This window comes from Diospyros lotus, chromosome 8 (assembly GCF_014633365.1).
Source record: "Diospyros lotus cultivar Yz01 chromosome 8, ASM1463336v1, whole genome shotgun sequence".
In the NCBI taxonomy this organism is placed as follows: Eukaryota; Viridiplantae; Streptophyta; class Magnoliopsida; order Ericales; family Ebenaceae; genus Diospyros; species Diospyros lotus.
The window spans coordinates 4408179-4420381 of record NC_068345.1 but is presented as its reverse complement, the minus strand read 5'-3'; the positions used below and the strand labels follow the sequence as shown (position 1 = coordinate 4420381).

General features: G+C 37.7%; 1 protein-coding gene across 2 annotated transcripts in view; it reads left to right on the top strand.

Moving 5' to 3' along the window:
- Window positions 1–1848: 1848 nt before the first annotated feature.
- The window catches only part of LOC127807190 (exocyst complex component SEC5A-like), a 67475-nt gene continuing 57120 nt past the window's right edge, over window positions 1849–12203 (top strand). For both annotated transcript variants that reach the window (XM_052344861.1, XM_052344859.1), the window contains exons 1-3: window positions 1849–2491; window positions 5839–5990; window positions 6450–6535. In XM_052344861.1, coding sequence (XP_052200821.1) covers window positions 2069–2491; window positions 5839–5990; window positions 6450–6535 — 661 coding nt within the window. In that variant the 5' untranslated portion in view covers window positions 1849–2068. The remainder of the gene's footprint in view (window positions 2492–5838; window positions 5991–6449; window positions 6536–12203) is intronic.

Here is a 12203-nt window from a genome sequence, read left to right as displayed (position 1 = left end):
ACTTTTTGGCATAAACTCCAGCGATGATCGTTCTCCCTTGATTTTGCTCCGGCTTTCTTCATTCATTTTGCAGATTTTTCTCTTATTTCTCAAGCACAAATCCCTCACCTCAAATATATCAGATGGATCTATAATTTGATCTAAAGATGTTTTGAGTTTAAATCTACCTATGGCCTATTTATAGACTTTTTGGGCCAATCACACGCCGCCACCTTAGGTGGTCATGATGAGACTTCAATTTTATCTCCAAGTAACCAATGATGGCTTGTCACATGTCCTTAGACTTAATAAGGTTTGAACTCCAAAGTGATTCAAATCTATATTATAATAACTTTTGAAATCTACAATAATGACTTTTACTAACTCACTTTTTCTCATTCCTAGCACCTCATCTCATTACTCTTCACCATACATTTTATGTCATCATTACTTTTACTAACTTACTTTTTCTCATTCCTAACACCTCATCTCATTATTCCTCACCATACATTTTATGTCATCATTACTTTTACTAACTTACTTTTTTCCATTCATAACACCTTACCTCATTACTCATCATCGTACTTTTAATTAATTTATACCATCATTACTTTTACTAACTCATTTTTTTCCATTCCTAACACCTTATCTCATCACTCCTCATAATTAACTAAGCCATACCCTCACAATTAACCTCAATAATCTCATTTTATACTTTGCACAATCCTCAAATACTAAATTAATAATTATCAAAATACTTAAAATTCAATATTGATAATTTCAAGTTACTCGATAAGTACGTTTTTGTCCCAATGTCCTCACAAGACTTTTGTTTCATCCCGATACGACTTCATGATTGATTTTACATAAAATCTGAGCTCTTTTAGGGTTCTATTGACTTTTTGAATATCTGTTATAACCATTCAATTTTTCAAACTATATCTTAACTGTGCCAATAACTATTCTCGTTCTAATTATTTTTAGTGTCATAAATCTCATCTTAAGACACTCGTCAATGATATACTATTTTCTTTAGACATTTACATTTCGGGGTACTCTATTTCATTGATTCAACTATTTAAAATTATTAAACTACTTTCTAGATCTATAAATTGGATTCTTCAAACATCACATAATATGAGATATTCCTTATTTTGATTTGGAGTTTTATAAATTTGGGTTTGGATCCAAATTAAGAAAAAATGCAAAGTGTAAAGACTAAATTTAGGTCTGCGTAGGAAATAGGTACTCCTCTCTCTGCCCAAACCCAATCTCATACAAGTATATATATATATATATATACACATATTATTCACATTCCGTTATTATTTATATAAATAAGCTATTAAGTTTTTTAAAGATTAAAATACAATAAAAATATTATCTTGATATTAAATTTAATTTTTACAATCTTAATTTTTGTTGAATGTTTTAATCTTAATTATAAATACCTTAATTCAGATGCTATAATTTGTTCTTATTTTAATATTATTTTGATTTTAATCAATGTTTGATTAAGGTTTATGATGGATTTGAGTGGATTTCAACCCAATTCAGTGGAACCCACATATGTGATTTAAACTGATGTTTTTTTTTATTATTTTACAGTGATTTCGCAACTACATGGGAATGGGTTTATGATTGATTTAGTCTTCCTAATCAAATTTGAATTCAAAGATGGTGGTATAAGATTAGATAAAAAGTAATTTGTTTTATTTAGAAAACAAATTAATAATAAAATAAAAATAAATTAAATAAAACTTTTATCCTTCCAACCTGCTTCAAATATTTTTGTATTTGATGGGGAAAATGTGCAGATAAAACGGGGAAGCTACGTGTCAGGCTCAGAACACGGTTGGAACATAGCAACGCACCGTACCCTCACCTTCCTCTCCATCTTCGCCGACCTGTACATGTAATTCTCGAATATACAATCAATTATATCGATAATCATCTTCAACAGATCCACGGAGAGAGAGAGAGAGAGAGAGAGAGAGAACAGTCAAAATTTCAAAGGAATTTCACCCACGTATATACATCGCCGCATTAATCGCACGTATATATATATTAATCAAATTGGAATCAAGAAATGTCGAGCGACAGCGAAGACCTAGACGAGGACGAGCTCCTCCAGATCGCGCTCAAGGAGCAGGCGCAGAGAGATCTCGATTACCGGGCGTCGAAGCCGTCGAGGCCGGTGGCCAATTTCGTCAAGCAGCCTTCGCAGCCGGTAGCCAATCCCAGGATCCCTAGCTCCGCCGCACACCCGCGGCAGCAGATGCAGAAGAAGGCGGCCCAGCCTCAGGCTCACAAGCAGCAGCGCTCCATGGACGACGACGACGACTCGGAGGTCGAGATGCTGAGCATTTCCTCCGGCGACGAGGAGTCGTCCAAGGATCGGGGGTACGGGTCGCGCAATCGGCCCGGAGCGGGCGCGAGGGCCGGGAAGGATGACGATCGAGGTTGGGACGGCGGCGAGCCCGATTGCTGGAAGAGAGTGGATGAGGCCGAGGTATGTGTGCGCATTACGTATTTGGATGGGCGCCTTTAGCCGTGTTTATGATTGGAGTGTATGTGTGTGTGCGCGAAGGTAAAAATCTGGCAGTCAATGTCCCAGCGTTATGTTTTGGATGTTGAAGTGTGTTCTTTATTGAAAATTTGGCGAGCGATGTGGTTTTGGTGTCTGGCTAGTGTCAATTTGACTACTTGGAAATGGTGATTGAATTGCATTGTCACGTGTTCTCTGGAATTTGTAATTGAGCTCAAATACTTTTTCTTTTTGGTGGTGCTAGGTAGCTTGCTATTCTCTTTTCGTCTATAGTTTTGCAAAAATATACTTTAAAATATTTCTTATTGCTTTAATATACTAGCAGTTGTATATAAGTGGTCTTATAGCACTGGGAACTACCAGTGTTTGTTGAACTGCATAATGCAAGAACTATCAATTCCAGGTTCATTTTTTACATTTAGAAGGAGATGGGATGCAATGACAACTCATGCTGTTACAATTAAGATATTAGGGAAGTATAATAGAAGTGAATGTTCTTTTAGCTGCTACGTGGTAGCAGACATGCCATGGGAGAAAACAAATTAATGACTTGAAAGCTAGTTTTTCTTAATTCATTTTTGCCCGTAAGTTTTCTACTACGTGCTAGGTTCCCCCCCCCCCCCCCCCCAAAAACAAAAAAAGTTGTTAAAGTATCAGCTGAGAACTTGAAATTGCTTATTTGTTTGGTATGATAGTAAACAATTTATTATCTACAAGGGAAAAGCATTTGTTTGGTATTCTTCCCCCTTTTTCAAAATTGCTTCTATTAATAACAAGATAAAAGAAATGCACAAACTTTATATCGCCGAGAATACTTAAAATCTGTACTGTTTGCAGTCCCTTCTGAGAAGATTGATTCTGGACTGTTTTCTGCCCGAGCATAAATCCTTCTTGATAATGCACCAATTCTAGAGTCATTCTGATATTGAAGTTTGAACAAAGTCCAAGGGTAGGTCACAGCTTCAGAAAATAGCTGGGTTTACCGGTTAATATGGAACTAAGAAGCATGACCACTTCCAAGGATGGGCCATATTTACATTGGATATTGAAGTGATTGAGATGGTTGGGATTTAGGAACCATAAACTAGTAGAGTTCTTAGTTTCATGAGATGAAGAGTCTTCAATATTATGGCATAATTTAAGTGGTTTCCAATAACCACACCAAGTGGAATTAGTTTTAGCAAACTTATAGGTGTTTTAGGAGTCTTATCAACATTATGATAGATTATTCATGTAAAATACAAAAAATGAGCCTTGGAGATGAGTAAGAGAATAGTTACCAGGTTCTCTCCCTTGGGACTGCGATTTGGATTGTGGTTCTTCTGCAGCCCTGGAATATGAGAAGCACAATGTGGATACCAAAGAAAGGGGATCCCAAGCTGTGCATGAACTTCATTAAAACAATTTAAGACTAGGGAAGTACTTAAAATTAGAATAATTTCCAAAGAAAATTAGAGGAAGCTTGCCTACCTCACTTTCTTGTATATTCTATTGCTTTAAAGGGAGGGGAAAAATGAAACTATTAAGTTAAGGTATTATGCTATTTAGTTTTTATTATTTGATAAATGGAGTTTTTTTTGTGAATTTTGTTTGAACTAGAAATGCATAGAAAAGAAAAGAAATGCACAAGTTGTATGAGAACATAAAAGAACTGATCCCCCCCCCCCCCCCCCCCAAAAAAAAAAAAAAAAGGCAGCTTCTATAATTGCAATGTATCAATCCAACTAATTTCAACTTGAGTACAATTATAAAAAATACCATGGCCCAAAACAATGAACCAATTAAGCTTCCCCCTTCCGTACCACAAAAGTTGGCATGCTAACGTACCCTGTACCTGTTCCTGTACCACTACCTCAACATACCATGTTTCTGATAAATATGTGTTAAATATTTAGACGAGCTTGAGACGGATCCCCCTTCTTCTCTTCTTCTTTCCTCCTTTGCTATGCTTCTTTGTTGATGCAGTCTCTCCTTCCCTGCTTTCCTGCAATTTCTTGTCTCTGTCTCCATGTTTCTCTAGTCTTATCCCTTTTGTTCTTGTTGTCTTTCTTTTATCTGTCATCTTCTCATCTCTCTCTCTCTCTCCGTCTCTCAGCACCACTGACCTCTATTCACTATTGCATTTCTTTCTTTCATTGATTGCTGACTTCGTATATTTTGGTACAAGTGCTTTCTCTACACATTTGGTCTCTCCTCTTTATTTCACCCCAATATCCTCTTCTACTTCTCTATATTGTCTGCTGGAAGTTTCCTGATTTGTTTTCTCCCTTATTTCTTTTTCTTATGCTTTTTGGTTGCTGAGTGTCTTATTTAATTGGGTAAAATTCCACGTAGACCCCCCGTGATTTGAGCTATTTTTACAGACACCCCTTATGGTATTTCAGGTTCCTATGGTTTGTTTGTTTGTTTTTCCCTCAAGAAACTCCATCTATTAGGTCAAGAGCTCAAATGATCTATCATCTATCTTTGATATTGGATTTGAACCATAAAAGATGAAAGTAAACTATAGGGCCCAAAATACCTACCATAGGGACCCAATAAGGGCTCTTGACTTGGGGGGCTTGTTTAGAGAAAAAAACACTGTAGGAACCTGAAATACCAAAAGTAGACCATAGACAGGTGTGTCTGTGAAAATGACCCAAACTGTAAGGGGTCTTGGTGGAATTTACCCTCTTTAATGCTAGGGCTGTGCATTTTCGAGCTACATCATTTTGGAGGGATAGCAAGAATCCCAGGTCAATAATCTAATCTGTGGTGCCTGGTGAAAGTTGGGAAACATGAGATGGGAGTTTTCTTCAAAGAGCAGATCAATGCAGCCAATATCTTGGGACCCACCAGATATAAATAAATTTATTAGTTTTATCAGATCAAGGGTCTTTGATATTATTTTGATGTAGTTCATTTCATTATGACTTTTAATAGATTATCTGTAGACTTTAAATGGTATTATATTATTATATAAGGTAAGATTAGTTTTAGGTGGTTTTTGGAGATTTACTAAACCTATGTATATGGCTTATTTGTGTATAGAAATAATAAATTTTTGAAATGGATAAAAGTTTAATATTTGGAAGAGCTTTGAACCCTCTCTTTTCCCATCCCTATCTTCTTTCTTCTTTCTCTCCTCTGTGGCATATTTTTCTGTTGTGTGCAAATTCTTGCCCTTTCTTTCTCCAATTATCCTCCTCTACCCCTACGCTTCTCTAGTCCTATTTCTCATTATGGTGTACCCTTTTACTGTTTAACTTTTACTAATGTTTTGGCTTCAAATTTACAGACTTCATTTTCTTAAGGTTGTATTATTGTGTTAGCTTGCTCGTAGGGTTCGTGAGATGCGGGAGACAAAGGCAGTGCCAGTTGCTCAAAAGTTTGAGAGGAAGCCATCAGGAGTAGCTAGAAAATGTCTTAATACTCTGCAGTCCTTTCCACGTGGCATGGAATGCATAGATCCACTTGGGCTGGGGTAATCTCTTCTATCCATAATTTGTTTTATCAGTTGATCTTTGCTATTGTAGCCTAATAACTCTGGCTAACTAGGAGTTTGCATTGTTAATCATGCTGTTTTTAGTTGGTAGTTGAAAAACATGCTGACTATCAGATATTTGTCAGCATTAATCAGTCTTTCCACTGTTGTTATGATGAATCATTAGCAAAACTCTGATGGATGGGCCACAAGAGCCATACAATGGTTTGGAGTTGAACATTATTTTACTTGTTATCTTTCTTTTGTTTGTTGTTTCTTCTTCATTCATGCTAGTAAAATCTTGCTTATCCTTTGTGGTATTGCTATTTTAGTTGTGACAAAACCATTGTTCTCAAACTGAAGTAAACAACTTCCATTTAGCTTCTTGTTACTGTTGTGTATCTCTACTTGCCATTTGTGCTAAGCTAAATTAACTAGCTAAATTAACTATGTTGACAGGGTAATTGACAACAAAACACTTCGGTTGATCACTGAGCATTCAGATACCTCTCCTTCTCGGGATTATCTAGATCCTAATCTCCGCGGTATTCCTTTTCCCCTTCATTTATTTGCTTGTGAGATTTATAATAGAACTGCTTTTATTGTCAAATGCTGCTTTCTCATTCGTTTGCTTTTTTTTTGGTTGGAAGCTACACTATGTTGTCCATATTTCTTCTAGAGTAACTTGTTTACATACTGGTGATCTTTCTTTCAGTTTTCTACTGCTAGAAGCTTACTATAAATGCTTGTATATAAGAAGCATAAATATAGATATTGATATGGATACAAATACAAATATGGACATGGATTAATAGATGAAACTGAAAAACTAGCAGGAAATTGTTCCAAATGTTAAATCATTTTTTTTAATGGGATTAGCAAATAGTTTGGTTGAACACGAAGACGTTGTCTTGTCATAAAAATGGCATATGGACCTTTATAATGTTGTTATTTATTTCATATACAAATCTGATGTTTAAGAACTTAAGAAGTTGTTTGTGATGGGCTTACATTTCCATCAGTACAGCTTAGGGAGGGCAACAGGTTGGATTGGCAACATGTCTTCATTCATGCTAAAAATGTTCCAACATGCCAAGTTAATTGGGTTCAAGTTAAGTAGGTTGGAATAAGCTAAGCCTATATAACTATAAAGCAATATTGCAAGATAAACTTCACAAACATAAACATGAAAATTATAATCTTTATCACAATGATATTATATTATTGTAATAAGTAAGGACATTTGAGGTGTTTGCTAAGGGTTGTCAGTGGCCTGACCTAAATTCTACACTGTGCTAACCCTCTTCTCCTTCCATAACAACTTTTGGTTCCTTGTTAGGATCAGGAGCTATTTAGATAACTCAATCAATGCTTACAAATGCCAATCTCTCACACTCCTCACCTGAAATCAACCCAATCAACAGAAATAAGAAACTGAAATTGAAAGAACTGAATTAAAGGAATGAAAAACAGAGAAAGAAACAACCAAACCAACACAAGAGGCGAGCGATATATTCTGGTTCGGATTGCATGAAAAACAATCCTACATCCAGCCTCAGTCCAAGAGCAATTCCACTAGAAATCCAACCTTTGAACAGTACAAGAAGTCCCCCACTCTTTCTTGGAGATTACAAAGAGCTTTCTTGACACAAGCCTTTCCTCTCACACACTGCCCTTGCACAATATCAGAATGAATGATCAGTTCTACCTCAAATGACTACCTTAGCCCTATATTTATAGACAAATTAGGACGAACACTTCTAGGGATAAAACAGATATTGCAATTAGGGTTGGCAATGGTTCGGTTTGGTTTCGGTTTTTGCTAAAACCATAACCAAACCAAACTTAAAATACTAAAACCAAAACCAAACCATTAACCCATTGGTTTTAAAAATTAAAAACCATAACCAAACCATTCGGTTTCGGTTTTAACAATGGTTTTTTTAGTTTGATCCATACCAACAAATAAAGACAAACTCTTACAAATAGCATTCATAAAAACTTGTTGATCTGCATGCACTACATTATGCCTTTCACAGTTATGGCAACTAACAATAACATTATGCAAACATATATCTAACTATTAGATGAAAATCCTAACATTAACCTCATGCGTTTGGCTTCAAATGGACAGTGCCTCCTAAATTGCAATAATTTAATTTATTTATACATCTAAGTGACAAACACAAACACACCCACAATATATATTAATATTTGATCAAAAAAATCGATGTAAGCGCGGAGGGAGGAAACAAAAAGTTCGACCTTCCAATTCATTGCAGTAAGGGGAAAAATAACCAAAACAGAGGAGTAAAGAAAGAAATAGCAAACACAAACACATTCTTAAACATTACAGATTTACATAAAAATATAGAATGGAAGTTAGATTTAGATTTAGGCATTTGCGCATCAATCAGACCAAAATAATAAATCAAGTTAGAAACCCTAATTTGTGAGTTGCTAAGAGAGAGAGAGAGAGAGAGAGGGAGAGACCTTGTTGTTGGCGTACAGAGATAAATTGCATAAGGCAATTCAAGTGTGATGCTCAGAAAATGAAGGTCCACGACTCCCGACTCGCCTGGTCGATGCTTCTTGTGTTTCGATTATTGCTCTCAATTTGTATTACAGAGAGGGCGAGGGAGGGCGAGATAGGTAGCGAGCAAGAGCGAGGGCGAGCAACATAATGGATCGAGAGAGACGGGGAGAGGGAGAAGGGTTTGCTGCTGTTTGCAGGAGGGGGCGGAGCGAGACCAAGAGAGGCAGAGAGCGAGGGTGAGTGCGAGCGAGAGGGGCCGAGAACGAGGGCGAGCGCGAGAAAGAGGGGCCGACTCTAGCTAGAGCAAGAGAGAGCCAACGAGGGCGAGCGAGAGCAAGACTGTAAGAGAGAGGCAGAGAGCGAGGGTAAGCGCGAGCGGATGGGCAAGAGAGAGGAGGTAGAGAGTTAGAGGCAGCGAGGGTGAGAGAGAATGAGAGTGAGGTCGAGAGAAGAAGGAGAAGAGAAGGGTTTGCAAGTGGGCTAGGGTGGGGTGGGTTTGCAAGTGGGCTGGGGTGGGGTGGGTCTAGGGCTGGGTTTCGCAACCGCCCCTCTAATATATAATATATATTATATATATATTTGTTAGAATTTGTATTAGTCCAGCTGGTAGTTTCAGTAAAAGGGCAGATTTGTCTGTTAGGAAATGTTTTATTCTTATGTTTTATGTGTTTAGAATATAATGGAAATATCTTCACTTGGGTTATTTCCGAGAAAGTCTTGTATTTCCTTTTATTCCATTTCGGTCCTTAAGTTGTAACCGCCTCTATCCTTTATAAATAGAGGCGGATAGGTTCTGTTTAGTAGATAGAATCCTTCTATTGTATTTGCACGAGTAGGAGAATTGAGAGAGAGCTAATGCTCGGTCCTTGTATTCTTTTGAGAGAGGCTATTGATTATTAGCCTAAGTATGTGCGAGGAAGAGATCAGGAGGAAGAGCTGTATTCTTGTTTCTTTGATAGTGGATTCTATCGGCATCATCTGGTAGTCTGGATGTAGGGCAACTTCTTACCCGAATCAGGATAAGACTTCTTGTTCTTTTATTGTTGTTGCTTGTTATTGTGTTCTGTTTTACATTTCTTTTTGTTTCTATTTCTATCGGGTAAGTATTTGGGTGTGAGAGTGTGTTTAAATGTGTGAGGAATCAGATCCAAGTCTCAACAATATTTATATATTCGGTTCGGTTTGGTTCAGTTACCCACATAACGGTTCGGTTTTGGTTTTAGTGAAAACCAGAACCAAACCATACCCATTGAAATAGTGTTCGGTTTTTCCCTAAACCAAACCATTATCCAGTCAAACGGTTTTTAACCGCGTTGACCGGTTCGGTTCCCCACGGTTTCGGTTGCAATTGCCATCCCTAATTGCAATACCCAAAACACTCCTAGGTTACATATTACCGTTAGAATAAAACAATCTAACTAACTGTCGCTTGAAATCGATCAGGACTTTACTGCTCACTTCTAGATCTTCTACTTGATGCAGAACAACTCAACATTCCTACTCTTGACTTTGTTAATTGATTCTCAATCCCTTCTATTAGGGGTGGGTTCCTAGGTTTTTAGTGTTAAATAAGGCCTATTAGCATGAAAAATCCAAAGCCTTTTGCGTTTTTGTGATTTTATCCAAAAATTTCAATTTTGGCAATAAGGCCTCGATTTGATCAATTGGTTGCAATTTTATCCACAACCCGGATCCGGTTCGAGAGGCGTCTACGATCCATTGATGTAGCATGCCACATGGTATTTTAAAACATTTTGAGTGGCCCCCACATGCACATGTGTAAAAAAATAAAATGATGTTATACATATATATATATATATATACACAGAGAGAAAGAAGCAGGCAGGTGGAGGATGGTGACGGTGACGGCTATGACGACGAAACGACGACAGTGATGACCGATCTAGAAATTGGAGGCGACGATCGATTTGGGCTTCCCCTTTCTACTCATGGCGTCGACGACCGATCTGGAAGTTGGATCAACCACCGATCAAGGCTTCCTCTTGCCCGAGGCCACCTCACAGAAAGCGACTAACGACCCTCTGCTCTTGCCAACAGATGACGTCCTCTGCCAGCTGCCTCGCCCTCGTCGTCGGTTGCTTAAGTCGTCCCCATCGACGTCAATGATCAACCATTAAGCTTTCAGATTCTGCCTTCTTCCAGATCGACATCCATCACCACCTCCAGCTTCTAGATCGGCTGCCGCCTCTAGCCCAACATCATTGCTTGTCGTCGTCCTCTGTCAGTGTCGTCCCTGTCCTCCACCTACCTGCCTTTGTAAATATATTTATAACACACACAACATATATTTAACATATTTTATTTTTATATTTTTTTTTGCACGCGTGCATGTGAGGCCTACTCAAAATGTTTTAAAATGCTAGGTGACATGCCATGTCAGCGGGTCTTAGACGTCTCTTGAATTGGATCCGGGTCGTGGATAAAATTGCAATTAATTGATCAAATTGAGACCTTATTGCCAAAATTGAAACTTTAGGATAAAATTGCAAAACGCAAAAATGTTTGGATTTTTCGTGCTAATAGCCCGTTAAATAACTGTTGGCTCAATTCATGTAAATTGGGGAATTGCTGATTGAGCTCAGATCAGCTATACTTGAACTGCTCAATTTTGACTTGTCAAAGTTTGGTAAAACATTACACTTCCAATATAAAGGGTTTCCCAATTTATTTTACATAAAAATCAAAAGTAATAGTGATTTGTCTTTTTAGTGCGTTTGACAATGACATTAACTTGGGATTACTGCCCTTGCGCGGTCCCCTGTCGCTTGTGCTCTCGATTTCGACAGAGGAGGTAAATCGCAGGTGGAGGTTTTGCCTCACTACGCAGGGTAAGGAATCGAACTTGACCTACTAGTACGAATTCTAACCTATCTTGGCCCAACCACTTAACCCGTGTCCTTGGGGCACAATACCATTAACTTGGACTTACCTGTGGTAGTTCAAGGAGATACATGTCATCTGTTCTTTAACATAAACATACGACCAATAATTTCTCATCATGTTATCAGTTCCTTTTTCCTGAAAACTGAGCAACATACACTGGTAGAACAATAACCATAGACGGAACACCAATCTCAATATGCAAATATCCTAAAAGTTGAAAGTTGCTTTTTTCACCACCATTAATGAGCTTTGTTGAACTGAAGCATTCATTTCCCAAAATCTGGTGCCTTTTTTTTTTTTTTTTTCCCCCAACTAAGCTTGTATCTTTTTGTTGAACTTGGCTCTGAAAGTTCATGACATTCTCCAATGAGCCTTGGCCAAGTTGAACTTCTTGGTTCATTTAACAGTCCTACCCTTAAGTCAAGGATTATTAGCAAGCTTTCAGAAGGCAATCCTTGGGAAGTACCGGATCAAATTAGGAGTTTGATGAGCTTTATGATGCTTCACTAAGGTTCTTGTTATCTTTTAATTTGTGAGAAGAATCATGAGCATGGAGATGGTGCCAACAGAATTGAAATTGAGCTTACAGGATGTAGATGGATTGTTCAATTCTTGACAAGAAGGCTGATGGTGACAGCCTAAGGATGCCATGGTGAAAGTGATGGATATCTGTATCTTACCCAGCAAAAAAAAAAAAAAACAGAAAGCAATGGATAGCCAACAGAGAGATCATGTATTATGTGTTATTGGAGATCCTGCAATGATTGCTTTTG